Below are 18,419 nucleotides of genomic sequence, written 5' to 3' on the forward strand. Positions count from 1 at the left end.
GGATTAGAAATCAATATTGGAGACACTTAAACCAAGGCTGTTTATTGTATACAATATTTGGCAGTACATTTCATTTTATGCCTTTGAAGGGCACTTGCCAACAAAGACTTTTTTCTCATGGTGTTAAATTTGTAATACAATTTACCTGAAGTAGTTAATGAGATGTACCCATGTATGGCCACATGACTTCACATCCTTATAAAGGATGTTTTACAAACAATACTGTTTGGACCCACTTTCTTATAGCCTGGCCAGCCAAGACTACATGCTTTTCCTATTCTATACAAACAGATTAACCCTATAGTTCCCAAGTGCCTACATGACTGACAGCCAGTGTCTTTCTTTAGAGTCTGATTACACCAAACTTGTAGGAGAAATAATTTCTGTGAGAAGTGTCCCTGACACTAATCCTGGAATAGAAAAGGGGTTGCTGGCTCGACACTGTAACTTTCTCTCTTCTCTTACAATTTTTTTCATGGGAGATATCAAAAACTGTTTAAGTAATACAATGTGTGTGAAAGCAGCACAATGGTTCAAAGGAAATGAACAGGTCACTTTACATGACACCAGTCGCTGTGGAAATCTGCATTCACTTTCTATTGGAAGACAGTGGGAGTACATACTGTAGCTAATACAGTAAAAAAGCTCAAAGTGCAGTGGAGCTCCATTGGCAGAAACACCATAAGTAGTAAGAGATAGCTTTATGTCACGCCTTCACATGACCTCAAAAGTAGCACCATATTCCCCTGACAGCCCACAAGCATGAAGGCTTTTCTGTAACACAGATAATACAAAGGAAAGGTCGCTATGGTGGATGTTGAAAATTATAATAATATTGATTCACAGAAGCGGAGGCTAAAATACACAAAGACAAACAAAACATCTAAACAAGCGCTGGCTCGGAAGCTGCTCTGTGGGTGGATTCCATTTGCGGTACCACAGTATACCCTATGCCCTCTGAAGTACAGAGCAGGCGGTTACTTAAATAAACACACAGCATTAAAAACTATTATGAAAATATAATATGGATTATAAAACAAGCATGTGATGAAATGCAATGATCTCAAAATGTCTTTGCTGCCACCTATTGGTCACTGTAATAAAACATGATCACTTCTTACAAATGTAAAAGTTAAAAATGTTACTAAAAAATAAGAAACAGAAAAATAAATCTGTGTATAAAATAGAATTCAATGTGGAAAAATTGTAGTTTTAAAAAACCACTAGTTGAAAAAAGTAAACTATAAAGGCTAAAAAGGATCAAACCCTCAGAAATGGTACTGAAACACCAGTGCAGTCTATGCACATCCAAGTAAAGTAATCCAGTACAAACATCTGGAGTAGGAGGAGGAATGCTGAGTGTGTGGCAGTGGTCAGTGGTCAGAGTGGTCAGAGTGGTTTGCCTTCAGAAGTGCGACTCGTGTTTGGGGAAGAAGTAGAGGTCTTTGCACAGAGAGCTAGTGAACTCGGACATCTCTTTGCAGCGGTGGTGGGCAGTGCCAGGCGCATGCCCTTCTCGCTCTTTGATGCGACTATTTACCTGTAGAAAGAGCACAATTAAATGGACACAATTCAAATTAAATATTACCCGTTATTTTAAAATGGCAGAAATGATTGTCCGCATTACCTGCACAAGCATATCAGCGAGGTGTGAGTCCTTGGCCCGGAGCCGGAGCACTGTGTTGAGGTCCTGAACAAACCAGGACCCTCTTTTGGTGTTGCGCATCGCTGCAGTGCCTTCACCAAATCAAAAACACAATAAAAGGTGTCAGATACTCCCAGTTACTACTGACTTTACTATTGTTTTGAGTGTTTTATTGTGTGCATGCAGGGCCTACTTCAGATGAAAACATAAAAAATGAGGAAAAGAAAACTTACAAATGTTCTGACCTTTGAGAGAAGCAAAGCCGCAGATCATGTCAGATCTCTGGGGCAGTTTGATTCTGGGGCGTCCCAGGTCGTCTCTCTGTCTGAGGTTTGCATCACTCTGGCCTTCCCTCCCGGCGTCCAGCTGCTCACAGCTCGGAGAGCAGGTCCGTGAAGGACCATCGATCTGCTCCACTCCACAGTCCATGTCCTCTACAAAACAAAACATGAAGCACTTTTTATGTTACCAGAGATCACTTTTCTGTCCTAAGTCACTGGACTTATCAGAGTAAGTGCTTACCTCCTCTACATGCTTGGATAAAAAACATCTTTGGTTTATTTTGTAGTAGCGGACAGTGTGCGTTATCAAAGGACTCAAACACCCAGTCGAGCTGAAACAAAACAGAAAAAACAAAGGGAACTCTGAATAGAGCCGGATGATTTGCAAAAACGTAATTGCAATTTCAACAAAAATAATAAACTAATAAATAAATATGACTTTTACTTGTATGGTTTATTATCATAGATAACATGGACCCTACTCTCAAAACTTCAAAGTCTGAACCTACTCACTTAAAGGTGCATTATGCAACTTTATATGTGTAAAAAAAAGTTGACATTTTTGCATATTTTACCTTGTGGTGACCCAGCGCCTGAATGAGTGGTCAGCATGGGGCCTTTACTTTCGATCATGGTGGTCTCTTCAACGGTCCAGGATCAATTGTTTTATAGGTTTTCTGGTGAGAGGGTCCATCAGCAGCGAAAACCTTCCAAACAATTGATCCTGGAGCGTCCTAGAGACCACTGTGATGGAAAGTAAAGGTGCCATGATGGGTCACTACAAGGTCAATTGTGCACAAATATCAACTTTTATTTTTCACATAAAAAGTTGCATAATGCACCTTTAATATCATGAGCTGGAAATCTGCCGATAAAAAAGGTTATTAAATGAGATGAACGATTAATTTGATCAGGACTGAATCTGAATATTGGCACGGCCCTAATCCTGAAAATTAACTAAATTTTTTTGATTGATTGATAAACTTTATTGTCCTCAATGGGGAAATTTGTCTTGGGCTCATTGCCCGCAGCTGCCACACATGCCGTACAATCATGCATATAAAACAATTCAGTTAGTCAGTGCAACCAGTACATCACAATAATGCAATTCAGTTCATCTTAGTTATGACGGCCTCTTCATGGCCCTCATCAATACTGACCTGCAGGAGCTGTCCATCAGTGCCATACACAGCTCCTTCCACTCCATGAGAGAGCAGACACAGCACGCAGCTGTCCACTGTTCTGTGCTCCGGTCGCCTGGAGAAGCTCTCGATGCACACCCTCATGTCCTGTCAACATAAAGACGCCTCATCTGAGCACCTTCTGGTATATATAGGTTTTAATAACAATATAAAATTTAAAAAAATCTCATCACTTATTTTTGATACCTACTCGGTCCCAAAATTACTTGGCCATATCGGCCCAAAATAACATAAATGAAGACGAACAGTAATGAAGCATAAGTGTCAAAAATCCAGATTTTTTATCCAATTAAACAAGGACTATAACTTACTTAAAACCTCACATCTATTTCATGACAAATGATAAGAAAGGATTTCCTGATAGTTGCATGTTTATTTTCATAAAAAGTAATGTCACCTGCTTTGAGTGAAGTCTTTTTTCTTTCAGCACTTTCACAGATGACAATAATTGATGATTAAATAAAGAGGTAATTATTTCAACATGCAAACAATTGTCACACTTATTATAACCGGTCGCGCCTCTTCAGACCATAGTAATGTTTTGAGTCCTTGTCTAAAAGCAGTATTCCAAAGTTACCTGAGCAGTGAGGTTTCTCTGAACTGTGACCATATAATCCAGTTCAGTGAAGACTTTCCTGAGCACCTCGTCGTCCACTTCGCCTCCTTTTCTCAGGTCGAGTTCTGGAGCAGCGAGAGGATCGAACGCCACATTACTGATCACCAAGGCTAGACCCCGCGGCGTTGAATTCATTTTATAAGACTGTAAGGCCAGCATGAAAACAGGGAAGAAAAAGTCAGTAGGGCACACATTCATAAACTAGGATGATTTGACAAAAGCTACTTACCTGGTCTAAGTGTGAGAGGTAAAACTCATGTGAACAGGGGTAGACAGGAGTGAGGATTGGACTGTCGGTGTCCAGGCTAACCTCCATAGAATCTACAAGACAGACCAATATGTACGTATACATTAAAAACTGGCCAAACAGCAACAGTGTTTGACAGTGGTTTGATTAACTCTGCACTGTTTCTTTTCATCTGAAATGCATGTGTTTTTTTTTCATTTGCTTTTAGCAGTTTGTATTTCTGCTGCAGCTGTGGCTTTGCAAGTAGCTTACCACTTTTGAGAAGAGGGAGTAAGTGCCTGACTTGTATAGAAAATCACAATCTAAGACTAAAGCATTATTATCTTTGTGAATGTCACACTCCGCCCCAATGTCACTATGGAAACAAAAACAAGAAAACAACAGAGAGCAAATGCAGACGCAGCAGATGTTTAATAAAGGGCCAAGTCTTTTTAACTCACCCAACGATCTAAGTCTCTTTGCTGGAATGACTTCTTGTGTGGGATGAGGATATGAGGTCTTCACTGGGCTCTGCATAACACATAAATATAATGAATTAACAAATAACAAAAACAAGCAAAGAATTAAATCCTAATTATATTTTTTTCATGGAACTGTTCAGAGACCTTATGGATAATCCTAAAATACTCATTTTCACAGGTATTCTCCAGCCTGGGCTCCCTGACTTTGAGCTGAGCCTGTTTTCTGAAGTTTCCAACCCTTGCCTTGCTTTTCTGCTGAGCTATGGTTGCCTGTTTCAAATAAATATAATGTTGTTGTTATAATACAAACTTAATAATCTTATGTGGACAATGCACTGACTTGTGTGACTGACTTTTCCTCAAGCTCTGTCTCAAAAATATTCTCTGTGATAAAGAAAATCCTTATATTGTTTGTTAAAACTACCAGCTTAAAAAGTAGCCCCACATAAAACAAAAAGCAAAGAAAGCTATAATACAAACCAGTCAGTCTTACATCAGCTTTGAGGATAAAAAAATATGTGTTGTGTCTGTATTAGGCGATATACATGGGGGTGGTAGCAGATCTGAGTTGTCTAATATAACTAGCACAACTTGAAGAAATGAATGCTGTATCTGCTTGAAAGTTGTATATAGGAGCTTCACAATAGGCTGGTGATTATTGCTTCACTGTTCATGTATTTACTGGTCTATAACTTACTTCAAATCTCTTATCTATTCCATTTAGCTGCATGAGTTGCACCTCTTACCTCTCTATGGGCCTCACTCAAATCTGTCGGTGCTGATTGTGTGAGTAGGTCACATAAGTGCTTTTGCTCTGTGTCTCTCAAAGCCGAGCAGAAGCTGCTGAAGGCTTTGGGTCCTCGCTTTGGTAAAAGTAACAGCAAACGAAAGCTGCGTTTTTGAGACGTTGGCTCAGCCTGTAAGGGAGAGAGACGAGAGATGAGAAATTTAATTGCAGAGCTGCCTTTGAAATCTATGAAGTTTCTAGTGGAAGTCATTTGTGCTGACAGAGAAGGAGAATCTTGTGTCACTTTTTATTCATGTAGATACAGGACTTAATTTGATTTCCCTTTTAGAGGAACACATCTCCCATCTTTCGGTGTTTGGTGATAAAGGATAAGGGAAAGATCCGGCAAAGATATGAGAATTGTATAAAACAATACAAAAGTGTCCACTAACTATAGGGCTGCAAACACTGTGCAGATAGGCTGAGTACAAAAACAAAAACAGTAAATTCTCCTATAGATTTCTCAGCTACAAACTTTGAAGGATTTATTGCTGTCATAGTAGAGAAAAAAATGCAAAAGAAAAGAGATGGATAAGCCACTATATCTGATGCTCTGTTGACTGAGCGCACACAAGCCTACAGTAACAAACGTGTAATAGCACTGCAGACAATACACCAGGGGGCTGAAATAAAACGCTGAATACGCGCAGCAGTGTCAACATACCATCACGCTCTCCGCCATGCTCTCTGTCAGGATGTCGTCCGCCTGCAGAGACTGAATGAGCACTTCATCCACCACCATCTGTTTGCAGAGAACAGCAGAGCACCGCTGCAGAGCCTTTCTGTCGCGCGTCAGCATGCCGCACTCCAGCATTTTGGCTTAATGAACTGCGAATACAACACAAGTGACGGTTGTTACTATACACTAGACATGCCAATAGACGAGACATGCCTCGGGACAATCCGCAACACAAAGTGGAGGTATTTCTTTTCTCAGCAGGACGACAGTTTAACCGCACCCCATACCAAACTTTGACCATAATTCAATCTTGACAACACAATGTAAATCTTTGTTGGACTCGGTGAATAAGATTAAGCGTGAACTTCCGTAAAGATTTGCGCATTTGTATGTTCAAATGCCTACCAAGACATGGAATTGACACATCAAAATGATAAAGTAGTTAACTAGTCATAACGATACAACACAAATAAATAATCCGATTGTGTCACTGAGGGAGAAGAGAGACGTTTCTGTTGATAACACAGGAAATTTGCCTACTGTAAGCAAGTGCAGCACGCTAAAGACAGCAGAAGTCCGAGTGAGTTGTAGTCAAATGTGTCCTGCAGCTAATTACTGGCTAACACGCTAACTAGCTAACTACCCCCACTGTGCGTTCGTGCGGTTTGTTATGATCGCACAAAGATCCATTCTGACGACTTACCACTCGCTTATCCGCCTATGCAAAACTCGATCTATGCGGTCAGGTTCAACAACAGCACAGTGTCAATGTGGTTCCTTATTTTATGTAAATTTATCCCATCTTGTCGTTCACTTTCGCAAAACAACTTCCGCGGGAGTAACGCATGAGCAATGTTTTGTATTTGGACCAATCAGAACGACGGAGAGTTTTGATTGACATCTCAAGCGGCCAATGAGCTGTCAGCTCCCGTACTACTGTAATATTACTGGAAAACTGGCAAGTCAATATTAAATTTGAATTTTGTGCCAACGCATCGGTCTATAAATAAGTAACTAGCCTCTTTGGCGAGAGGGATTTGAAGTTTGACCTTATTGACTTATATATTGGGCCTAATAATGATAGTAATATTACACAAAATCTCTGTAAGATGATTAAGCTCCGTACATTTATATCTTTTGCTGAGTAACATGTACAAAAATGAAAACATTTAAATCAATGCCATAAAAACTATTGTGCTGTCAATGCAAGGTGCTGAAGAAAGTTCAACTAAAGAGTTTAGAGAACATTCCCAAAAGCAACTACTGCTTCATTAGAGACAGAAATCGTAGTGAAGTTTGAATTGTCTACTTGACTGGGATTGGTTGAGTTGAGGACTTTTCGCTGGGGTCAGCCCTATCTTCCCCGGTACCTATGTTCCCCCACAACTATTAATTCACATTAGGCACCAGTCCACTATCCTTAAGGTTAGTGGCTTGGGCAGTTTTTGTGTTAAGCTGATTGATATATTTATGACGTTTTACTCATGACTTGTAATCGGTTGATGTACCAACTCTACCAACTCTACCAACCTACGAATATAAAATCGCACCGGGGGAACATAGGTACGCACCCGTTTCGCTTCTATACTCCGCTTCTTCTTAACTCTTGTGGTCAGAATGTAAGAGCAAAGAAAAAGCTTATGCGTATAGTATAGAACGGTATAGAAGCAAAACATCCTCAACTCACCCAAATCTAGTCCAGTAGATGATTTAAGCTTCCCTATGATTAATTCTTCCTTGTCGAATGAGAACCTGCACAAACACAGATACAGAATTGTGCATATGTCAGTTCAAATCAGCAAGTCTTACTCATTAGGAACTAACTAGGTTTAGAATATGAAAATATAGATAACAGGTCCCTAATGTAATGAGACAAATCTAATTATTTCATTCATCATTGTTGTGAGATGAGTGTGTACCATTAGATCTGAACATGAACACCTCCACATGCTGCCACAGAGCAAAATTACAAAAGATCATCACAAAAACAGAGCTTCTTCTGGCAGAGTGACACTTTTGACCCTTATGTCCTTGGCAATTTGAATACATCACCAGTCAGATAACTCACTAAACTGCATAACCCTCCATTAAACTATTGTAATTCTTCAGTTAATACGCTCTGAGTTTAATCTAAATATGTCTATCATTTTTTATTCCATGCACTAATAAAGAACATTTTCCACCTCCCCTGCTGTCTATCTCCTCGCCCTCACTCGGAGCACTGTCAATAATTGATGATCCCCACTTGCTCAAAGGGTAACAGGTCTGGGAGAAATGTCTCACTCGATTCTTTTTCTATGTTGAAGTGTTTCTTTAGGCTCAGACAGAGTGCGCACATGCGACTGAGCTTTTTTGGAGCATGGCAGTCCGTCACATGGTTCCAGCCTGACCATGTTATGTGCACAGGTAGAGGCATCAGCTACACCACCTTTGACCATTAGAGGGTTAACGCGTCTGTCTGTATAACAGCAGGAGAGAAGCTTAAATGAGGAAGAGGCAGGGGGGCAGAGAGGAGAGGAGGAGCGGTGACAGAATGATAGAGTGAAATATTCCAACCTTATCCAGCGTTGATTACTCCGTGGCACCTGTAAACATGACCAGCGACAGTACTGCCATGGAGAGAGACAAACGGAGTGACACGTCTTTCTCCAGGAAAAGAAGTTCGACTTTTGGTGCTTATGGAAGGTAAGCAAATTCAATGCAAAAGGCTTGACATTTGCAAAAGCCAAATGCTGGTAGATTTCTGTAATGGATTTTATGCAGTCATTTTGCATTAGGTAAGCGATGTTAGTGAAATTTGTAGGCCTCATAGACTGTAGAATATATATATATATGCTCTATGTACAGCCACACTAGGTTTAGAAATGTATCAGAATAAGAAAATAGAAAAACAGAATACTATAAAATGTACAGTTTTCCAAATTGTAGCCATACATCACTCTAAAACCATTAGCATTAATTATTCTAAGATATAACCACAATGTTGTCTTATTCAAGATAAACTTAGAGATTTGAGTTAATAGAACTTCATGGCCATGCAACATTTTACACTGCAATAATAACACTTTGTAAATTCCTATAAGACACTCAAATAATTTTATTTAGACACTATTCGGCTCATATCACGTGATAAGGACTAGCCACAGTAACAAGTGGGCACACCATGAGACTGTAACAGATGCCAGTAACGAAACGTATTGCACATTGTAACTGTGTCTATTTTATGTCAACAGTGTGGACAGATCATGTGGGGACCAGTCAAGGTGCTGTTTTGGATTTATTGCTGTTTATAAGTTAACTTTATTGTTCTGTGTGTAAAGATTAACCTTTTCCATTGTTGCAGACCTGAATCTCTGGGGGAGACTTTACTGGACATCCTGGACTCTCCCGTTGAGCAACAGCCCGTAGTCTGTTCCAGCAGCAATCAGAAGGTATCAATAAAAAAAACAATTAGCTTCTTAAAGGCTTAAAATGTTATACTTTCAATTACTATTTTTCTGTGTTCTATAATGAAAAGCTGGAGGAGCGTTTGGTTTCATTCATTCATGTTCTCCTCCTCAAGAGCTCAAGTCAAGCCCAAGTGCTTTGCAAGTCTTTACCATTGGGTCTCTACAGAATTGCCTTATTACAACTGCACTTCTTCACTTCACTCCTGTCCTTGGACGGTCAGCTGGCAACAATGGGTATTTTGTGTGTAGGGCCAAGGCCTGGGCATACTTCCTTGGGCTGGCCCTGTTTATTTGGGCAGGGAAGTGAGGAAAATTATTTTACTTGTTAGATCCTCTATTTTTGCTATTTTTTTTCTTTAAATACAGCACATTTGGACACCTTTGCCTTGGGATTTTATGTGATAAAACTTAAAACATTATAGTATTTGAAAACGGGTTTCTGACACCAATGCCCTGACATAGCTGGTACAAGTTCAGTGAATTTCGAAGGTTTCCTGGACTAAAATCACAGAGGAGACATGAAATCAACACTTGTGAGTGTTTTGAGCTCTTGAGGAGACAGACTGAATTTGCAAGATTACACAGATGCGCATGAATGAAACAAAACGCAACTCCTGAAAAATGTTTTTCATCTTAAAACAACATCATACAATATTTAAAGAGAGCGTATTGTGCTTTTGCAAGCATTGGGTAATGATCTCAAACACATCTTCACCACTGTCTAACACTTTGTTTGTTAGAAAATACAATATTGATCTAAAACAGCAGAAACGGTTTCCCTTCCTGTTCCGAGAACCCCCTCGGAAGCAATTCCCTCCCCCTCCTCTTGATCTCCTGCCTGTGTGGATCTTGTGATTTTATGGCGCAGGTTTTACATTTGCGATGAAAGACTTAAAGGTGCTGTACCTGACTTTTGTTCTAGTAATGGAACCGAATTTGCTTTGTCCTCCTTTTGTATGTAAACTCAGACCTTTGTGCGAAAAACATTGTGCCTCCACAAATAATTTAGATTTGGAACAATCTTATGAACTTGCAGGCTAGTTTTGTTGCATTTCCGTGAAATTGACCCTAAAAGGTGACCCTGCAAGTTATGAAATGTGCCGATAAACCCGTCCCTCTTGAGAATTGGTATGCCACAAATGTGTTAGAAAAGTTAGGAATGAGTTTGAACCACTGAACCACTGACTTCCTCTTTCATTATTTGTAATCCAAAAATCAGGTATAGGGCCTTTAAGCTTAGCGAGAGAATCAAGCATATTCTGGATACATAGAACCTCCCTCCTCAGTAGCTCCCAACAACCTGGGGGTTTCAAAGATTACTCAAAGTTGTGCGAGTGAATTGAAACACCAGGTGTGTGTTTGATGAGAGAACATTGTAACATGGTAAAAAGCACAATACCCCCACTTTTAAAGAGTCTAAGATATTCACAAGTGTTTAAATAAATGTACAGTATGTAAATATGCAAATAGAAGTCCTGGAATCAACGTTGACAGTTTTCACTTTATTTGTTTTGATCCACTTCCTTGTTCCACATTTCTCTCTCTCTCTCCCTCTCTCTCTGCTTGACTTTCCCCCGGCTTGCTTATGCCCACTGCCTGTTGCTCATATCAGGAGACGGAGCTGTTTGAAATCATTGAAAAGCTGCAGGTGAGTGACTGTATGATTGATCGAGTATCCACTGATCTCTGAGAGCAGGTGTGTTGTTGCTAAGAGCTTCAATTGTCCATCAGGGCAGCAGGATCGATGAACAGCGATGCCAGTTCCCCCTCCCTCTCAAGGTAAATGTCACAATGAAAAACTACGGCTGTACAGCTTTGTTTACACTAACTGCCTCTTGACCCTGAGAGGCAGTTAATGCACTTCTTGCATTTTTCTATTTCAGTTCATTTATGTGAGAGCTTTATAATGCCTGGAGGGAGACTGTGGGCTGACTCATTTATTATAAAGTCAAAGTATTATAGTCTAAGAAAGGCACTATAGTGAATTTTCTTTAGTAGTGGAACACATTTTGTTTTGTCCTTTAGTATGTTGTAAACTCAGACATTTGTGGGAAAAACACTGTCCATCTAATTACTAAGCATTTGTATCAATTAAGTTTTCTAACATTTCTGTGACAGTTAGTCTAAAAAATGAACCTGAAAATCGTCCCTGTGAAGAGTCGCAATATTACAAATATGTTAGAAAACTTAGGAATGAGTTTGGACCAACATATTCATTTAGTGGCTCTCTTTTATTGTTTGTAATATTTTTTTTTTTTTTTAAAACAGGTATTATGCATACTTTTATACTTTTACTTAAGTAAAAAATTTACATTTACTTAAGTACATTTTTGGTTCTGTATCTGCACTTTTACATAGGTAAGAATATTGAGTACTTCTTCCACCACTGCCGTACATATTGCTCATACAATCTGCTTATACCTGAAGATCTGTTAAAATATAGTCCATGTGCTGCTCAACGCCTTTTCTAGCTACAAGCAGACAAGCAAACAGAGCGCTATACTTAGTCTCAACCGAGTAGGAATTAGAAAAAGTCTAAATATATGTATTAATGAGCATATAATAAATGTGTAATTAGAGTATGAATTACTGTAGTGTAGTTTGGCCCCCAATAAACATAAGCACAAGAGCCTCAAAAAGCTATAAACGTCCTAATGGCAGTCTTTGTTTGATTGAGTATGTTTTTTTTTTAGTTAATCTGATTCATTTCATCTGTTAATAGTTTAAAGTCTAAAGTTATATTTGTTCTTGAGCTTGTTTTGGGTGCTCCCATATTGTCTACTAAAAGGACACTGAGCTGATCCTGACCTTTGAGTTAATGCTGTATATCTTGTTTTCCCCAAACAATGAAATCTCTCATTTCCACTGCAGCCAACCACCTCTACACTGTTTCTATTTTAGTCTCAGCTTTCAACGCTAGGTGGACAACTGCCCCTCATACTGCCCTCCAAGGCGGGGGGATACTGGATAGACCCCCCTTCGGAAAGGCTTAGTGATGTGAGTCCCACCTCCTGTTACCATGGCGCTGATCTGGACAGTTATGACATCATGGAGAGAGACAGAGAGGCCAAAAACTACCACAATGTCTTTCGATCAAGAGTTAGGAACTGTTTTTTCAAATCTAATTAGTTGAAATGATGAAATTAGGTTTTTTTTTTGACTAGTCTCTTTGTGTCCTGTAGCACCATCACTCTTTCACAGCTGTAGATCCGTGTCTGGGGTCTCTGGTACTGTCGGTTTGTTTGGAGGAGGAGGAGAACAGACTGCGAGTAATACTACGGTAAAGCCTGTAAAAAGAAAGTGTCGCAGAATATACTTTTTTGTATTGAAACATTGTAATAACACAAAGTTGTCTTTGGTGACAGGATGAAGGAGTGTTCCCTACACGGAGCTTTCTCTGTGTCTCTCTTCCCAAACATCCCGTCCACTGTCGACTTAGCCAAGGTAATCTGTTAATGGTATTGTTCTGTAAACTGCCAGTCACAAATAAATTAACAAAAATAGTTAGTATATCCAATCAATACATGCGTTTCCAGTGACATCACACATAGTTCTGGCGGCCATTTTGAATACCGAAGTAGAATTATGCAGTACTACAACATATAACAATATCTCTACTCAGGATGAAAATGAAAGACAACTGATCTACAGTGGCATTTTTATGTACTCGTAATCATTGCTCAAGAAGAAAACAGTAAAAACACGGCCCCAGAGATGCACGTTTATGTGATATAAGCAGCAAATGTGGCACAGATGTAGCAGCTCTGTCTGTCGAGCTACAGCAGGATTTACTAAAGATCTGCTTCACTCTGAAGACTAAATAAACCCATCAAAGAAGAAACAGAAAACCTTTCTCTGTGATTTTTACAGTTTGTCATGTTATTGTCAATAGAGTCTCAGTCTCAGTCAGCGTTTAAGCTGCTCAAGACGTTAGCATGCTACTGGTTAGCATTAACACCTGTGTGGCTCACATCTATGAACACTGAGGGAATACTACAGCTCAGCTCTGACCTCTGTCACATGTTGTAGCCAAGGTTTGGAGTGTGGTTCAGGGCTTTCTCTTGGAGAGGTCAGAGTTGAGCTGTTGAAGCTAAATGCTAACCAGTAGCATGCTAGCATCTTACACACCGACTCACTGGTTTTTTCACATAAACGTGCGTCTCTGGGGCCGTGTTTTTACTGTTATCTTCTTGAGCAATGATTACGAGTACATAAAAATGCCACTGTCAATCAGTTGTCTTTCCTTTATATCCTGAGTAGACAAATTGTTATATGTTGTAGTACTGCATATTTTTATTTCGGTATTCAAAATGGCCGCCATAATAACAAAAGTCACATGACTGAAAGGCATGTATAGAAAATATAAAATATATTTCTTGTTTATTGTTCCAGATGCTTTGTGACAAATTGACAGTGACGAAGTTTGATGCGGTGTGTTACCTGAAGGTATGCTGCAGCTTATGTTTGGAAAAAACCCATGTTCAATTGTAAAAGTTAACTTGTCTCATCTTAAAAGCAGTTTCTCTGTTTAGGCCCCTGACCTTATTCAGACTTTCGATGAACACAGAGTTTCTCCTAATTTTAAATTTGGTGTATTGTACCAAAAAGACAAACAGGTACCAGAGCTTTAGCCACATTTACTGCAAAATACTTTCTTAAAACATGTTCACTTTTGTTTACTTGTAGTTTACAGAAGAGGAAATACTAAGTAATAACGAAGAAAGTAATGAATTTAAGGAATTTCTCTCTATTTTGGGTGAGACAGTTCAGCTGCAAGGTTTCACTGGGTAAGTTTAATGAGTTTTCTTAGCATTCGAACATGGTGTCACATCTGCACTGTTGTTCTCAGGTTCAGAGGAGGACTGGACATTTGTCATGGCCAGACAGGAAGTGAAGCCGTCTACACGTCCTTCCATGGCAGAGAAATCATGTTCCACGTTGCGACTATGCTGCCCTTTACAGACAGTGACCCCCAGCAGGTCAATAAGCTTTTCCAAATGAGACAATAGGCCTGTCACGATAATTATTATATATCAACCTCTAATTCAGCATGAATGATGGAACCGTTTATAATGCAATGTAGCTGAACATAAATAAAAATAAACCTAGATACCTCCAAATTCTACAAGGGTTAACTGGGATTACCATTTAAGGTCATGGTAATACTGGCTCATTTATTGTGATATTGTTTGCAGCAATATCACAGTTTAAAATGTGTTATTGTGGCAGGCCATTGAGACACATTAAGCCAGTGATTATTCTGGATTAAATGATTGGAGTGATTCACCTATTGCATGATGACTATATAGTTACAGAGAAAAAGACACATCGGGAACGACATAGTGGCACTTGTTTATCAAGAAGGACAGACGCCTTTTCTCCCCGACGTGATAAAGTCACATTTCTTACACTGTTTCATGGTGGTCAGGAGGATAGTGGACAATGATGACCCCAGTGGACATGCATATCAGGTAATCCTGCATCTGATATCATGTATTTAGCTTCTCCAATGGGTTGTTTTCAAATTGCCACCTCTCTCTGAGATGGGGGTAGGTGTCAGTATTCTTATTGTATAGAGTATCTTGACTATAAATATCCACAAGCAAATACCACATGCATATAAGATAAGATAAGCCTTTATTGACCTCACAATGGAGAAATTCACTTGTTCCACTAGCTCTCAAGAAACACTCAGGGTGTGCAAAATAGATAGGAAATGTGCAAATTAAATAGGAAATAGAGGTATCTTATGTACAATGAATAAAAAGCTTTATGGGGAAAAAGTATAAACAATAAAAAAAATAAAAAATTAGAGCAGACTATGAGGCCAAAAACGTCACATACTAGGGTGTAAGAAACAATAAAACCTGACGTCGCCTGGGATGGCGCATCAGGGCCTCACCCTGGAGCCAGGCCTGGGGTTTGGGCTCGAATGCGAGCGTCTGGTGGTCAGGCCCACCACCCGCAGAGGGATCCGTGGGGATCTCGTGCAGAGAGGACTGGGTGGCAGTCAAAGGCAGGTGCCTCAAGGTGGTCGAGGCATGGGAGGAGGCCTTGTGGAAGACCCAGGACACTGGTGGGACTATGTCTCTGAGCTGGCCTGGTGTCGCCTCGGGGTCCCCCCAGAACAGCTGGAGGAGGTATGCGTGGATCGGGGAGTCTGGGCATCTCTGCTGAGACTGCTGCTCCCGGATAAAGCGGAAGAAAATGGATGGATGGATGGGTGGGAGCTTTCACTGCTGTGCGGACCCTTACTTCCAATATATGTTTAACCCTATTAGGGCTGCAACTAACGATTATTTTGGTAATCGATTAATCGACCGATTATTTTTACGATTAATCGATTAATCGCTTGGCTGTGAAAGGTGCATGGAAATTGAATTTTTTCAATTTTTATATCACATAAAGCGAAAGTGGCACCGCTTGAGGACACGTGGATGGAGTAAACTTAAAGTAAACATTTGTAGGAGGCTCTTTATGCTAATTCTGCTTTCTGATTGGACGAGACAAAGACAGATATTTATGAAATTTACGATGTACAAAACACTGCAGACCCTAACTTTAAAAAACAAAGTAGGTTTTCATCCAAAATACATAATTGTCATGTCTTTTTTGCTCAATTTTAGTCTGTGTTTACTAGAAAACGATTAATCGATTACTGGAATAGTTGACAACTATTTTAGTAATCGATTAGTTGCCGATTAATCGATTAGTTGTTTCAGCCCTAAACCCTATCATTAAAGGTGCATTATGCAACTTTTTATGTGAAAAACAAAAGATTTTATTTGTGCGTATTTGACCTTTTAGCAGCCCAGTGGGTACCTTCCATCACAGTGTCCTCTATGATGCTACACTATCAGTTGTTTAGCCATGCTGACCACCCATATAGACATTGGGTCACAAAAAGGGCAATTACATTTTAAAGTTTGTTTTTTCACTCAAAAAGTTCCTTTATGCACCTTTAGTATCATCCAGTAGATTTCAGTATTTATCCTACCACACCACAAAATTTCCATATCCATAATAGTCTCAATTTGCCTCCATCTCAATAAAACACTTCTGTGCAGTGCCATTTGAAAACTTGTAGAAGATTAGAAGAGATTTGAAAAACTTAAAAGATGTTGTTCTTTAGACTAATGCTATTTCTGCATTTGTAGCTTTCAGTCACTGCCCGAGATGATGTTCCCAATTTTGGTCCTGTGCTTCCAGACCCTCCAGTATTTAAAGATGTAAGAATATCAAACATTTTAGCTGTCGTCTCCAGTAATAATACATTTTTGCTTGTGTTGTCCTTGGTTTTAGCCCTCGCTACTGAGGGAATTCCTTCTCACCAAACTCATCAACGCAGAGATATCGTGCTACAAAGCCGAGCAGTTTAGTAGATTAGAGGTAAAGCCACATATATTGAAAAATACACTGCTAAAGATCATATCAAAAGTTGTCAAAACCTGATTACAATGAAGACTGATATCAATTTTACTTGTGTCCCCATATCCTGTTCATTTTGTTTAAGCTGAGAACACGCTCGTCACTGCTAGAGACCCTGCGCACCGAGCTCTTCACGCGATCGCAGTGCATGATGGGAGATCCCTCTCTGACCGCACTGCCGCAGTCCGACGGGATCAGGGCCTCCACCGAAGGAACGGGGGGTTTCATTGAGAATTTCAAGGTACGTTGTTCCTCTGAGTAGTGCAACATAATCCCGAGACTGTGTTGATTGTAATTTGTTTGGCATTCATCAGAGAGCCATCAGAGTGAGGAGTCATTCATTCGAAACTCTTGGTGTCCCTCGAAAAGCTGGTAGTTCAACACAGAAACACAAGGTAAAGGGGAAGTTGATATTAGCAAAAATCTCAAAGGATAGAACACAACAGAAACAAAAAGCTTACATTTTGTCATGTCAATAGTCTGAGTCAGTGTTTAAGCTGCTCAAGACGTTAGCATGCTACCGGTTAGCAACTGTCAATCAACTCAATGGCTTCAACACGATAAACACATGTGTGGCTCACATCTATGAACACTGAGGAAATTCTACAGTAACAGCTCAGCTCTGACCTCTGTCACATGTTGTAGCCAAGGTTTGGAGTGTGGTTCAGGGCTTTCTCTTGGAGAGGTCAGAGTTGAGCTGTTGAAGCTTAATGCTAACCAGTAGCGTGCTAACACTGACTCACTGTTTTTTTCACATAAACGTGCGTCTCTGGGGCCGTGTTTTTACGGTTATCTTCTTGAGCAATGATTACGAGTTCATAAAAATGCCACTGTCAATCAGTTTCTTTCCTTTATATCCTGAATAGACAAATTGTTACATGTTGTAGTACAGAAACAAAAAGCTAAGCTGGACCTTTTCCTGTAAAAATATGTGCCTAAATAGACTAGAATTCTCACCCTCTATCTGAAATTGTGAACACAACTTTTTCCATTCATCTTGTATTCTATGTTTTTCCTTTTACAGACAGAGAAAGACTCAGAAAGGTAAGGTTAATATGAAAAATATGTTAACAAAACTCCATAATGCAAGTTTCTTTTTGTTGTTTTAGCGACAGATCTTCCGCGTCTCTGTCCACAAACTCAGACGGTTTGGGACCAGACATTAAAGATCACCCGAGCCCTCAAGAGGAAACATAAAAAGCTGTTCAAAGCTATAAATGAGTTGGGAGCTTCGCTGTAGAACTAGCAGCCGTCGTCATTCTATTCTTTTACCTTTATGTAAATAGCTTGTAAAAGTAAAATTGTAAAATATAGGAATTTATTTACATAGACGTGTAATGTAAATTCAGAAATATTTAAGCTTTTATGTGAGTAATGAGTGAAACAAATTAAACACAAGTTGCAAACCATCGATAAGACTAAGTGCATTTTTATTTGTAGTTAACACGACTGGATTAGTTCTGTTGTGCCAAAGCAACTTTTGTATAGACTCTAAATATTGACTCTCTCTAAATATTATTATTATTCCATCCATCCGTCCATTTTCTTCTGCTTTATCCGGGGCCATCATTAACATGCTAATTTATTGTTAGTAATATAGAAATAATCTGATTCAACATGCGCT

General features: G+C 39.5%; 2 protein-coding genes across 4 annotated transcripts; one reads left to right on the forward strand and one right to left on the reverse strand.

Annotated features, from left to right (window-relative positions):
- Window positions 1-493: 493 nt before the first annotated feature.
- casp2 (caspase 2, apoptosis-related cysteine peptidase) lies at window positions 494-6,757 on the reverse strand. 2 transcript variants are annotated; one of them, XM_079562117.1, is made up of 11 exons: window positions 6,622-6,757; window positions 5,904-6,067; window positions 5,199-5,369; window positions 4,432-4,501; window positions 3,974-4,065; window positions 3,706-3,888; window positions 3,087-3,215; window positions 2,168-2,258; window positions 1,891-2,079; window positions 1,628-1,737; window positions 494-1,540 (listed from the first exon to the last, which is right to left on the reverse strand). In XM_079562117.1, the coding sequence occupies exons 2-11, from the start codon at window positions 6,051-6,053 to the stop codon at window positions 1,406-1,408; spliced, it is 1,320 nt and encodes a 439-aa protein (XP_079418243.1). In that variant the 5' UTR covers window positions 6,054-6,067; window positions 6,622-6,757; the 3' UTR covers window positions 494-1,405. The 2 variants fall into 2 exon arrangements, with proteins under 2 accessions (XP_079418243.1, XP_079418242.1); XM_079562116.1 differs by having other exon boundaries at window positions 1,879-2,079.
- A 1,429-nt stretch (window positions 6,758-8,186) lies between these two features.
- On the forward strand, window positions 8,187-18,103 carry rap1gapl (RAP1 GTPase activating protein-like). 2 transcript variants are annotated; one of them, XM_079562114.1, is made up of 20 exons: window positions 8,187-8,324; window positions 8,388-8,603; window positions 9,152-9,181; window positions 9,262-9,349; window positions 10,980-11,015; window positions 11,099-11,146; window positions 12,269-12,466; window positions 12,550-12,647; window positions 12,733-12,811; window positions 13,760-13,813; window positions 13,900-13,983; window positions 14,054-14,154; window positions 14,217-14,346; window positions 14,677-14,838; window positions 16,525-16,596; window positions 16,670-16,756; window positions 16,881-17,036; window positions 17,110-17,190; window positions 17,820-17,839; window positions 17,905-18,103. In XM_079562114.1, the coding sequence occupies exons 2-20, from the start codon at window positions 8,512-8,514 to the stop codon at window positions 17,990-17,992; spliced, it is 1,704 nt and encodes a 567-aa protein (XP_079418240.1). In that variant the 5' UTR covers window positions 8,187-8,324; window positions 8,388-8,511; the 3' UTR covers window positions 17,993-18,103. The 2 variants fall into 2 exon arrangements, with proteins under 2 accessions (XP_079418240.1, XP_079418239.1); XM_079562113.1 differs by lacking the exon at window positions 8,187-8,324 and having other exon boundaries at window positions 8,364-8,603.
- Window positions 18,104-18,419: the final 316 nt, after the last annotated feature.

The sequence above is a fragment of the Gobius niger genome (genome assembly GCF_951799975.1).
Source record: "Gobius niger genome assembly, chromosome: 8".
NCBI lineage: Eukaryota > Metazoa > Chordata > Actinopteri > Gobiiformes > Gobiidae > Gobius > Gobius niger.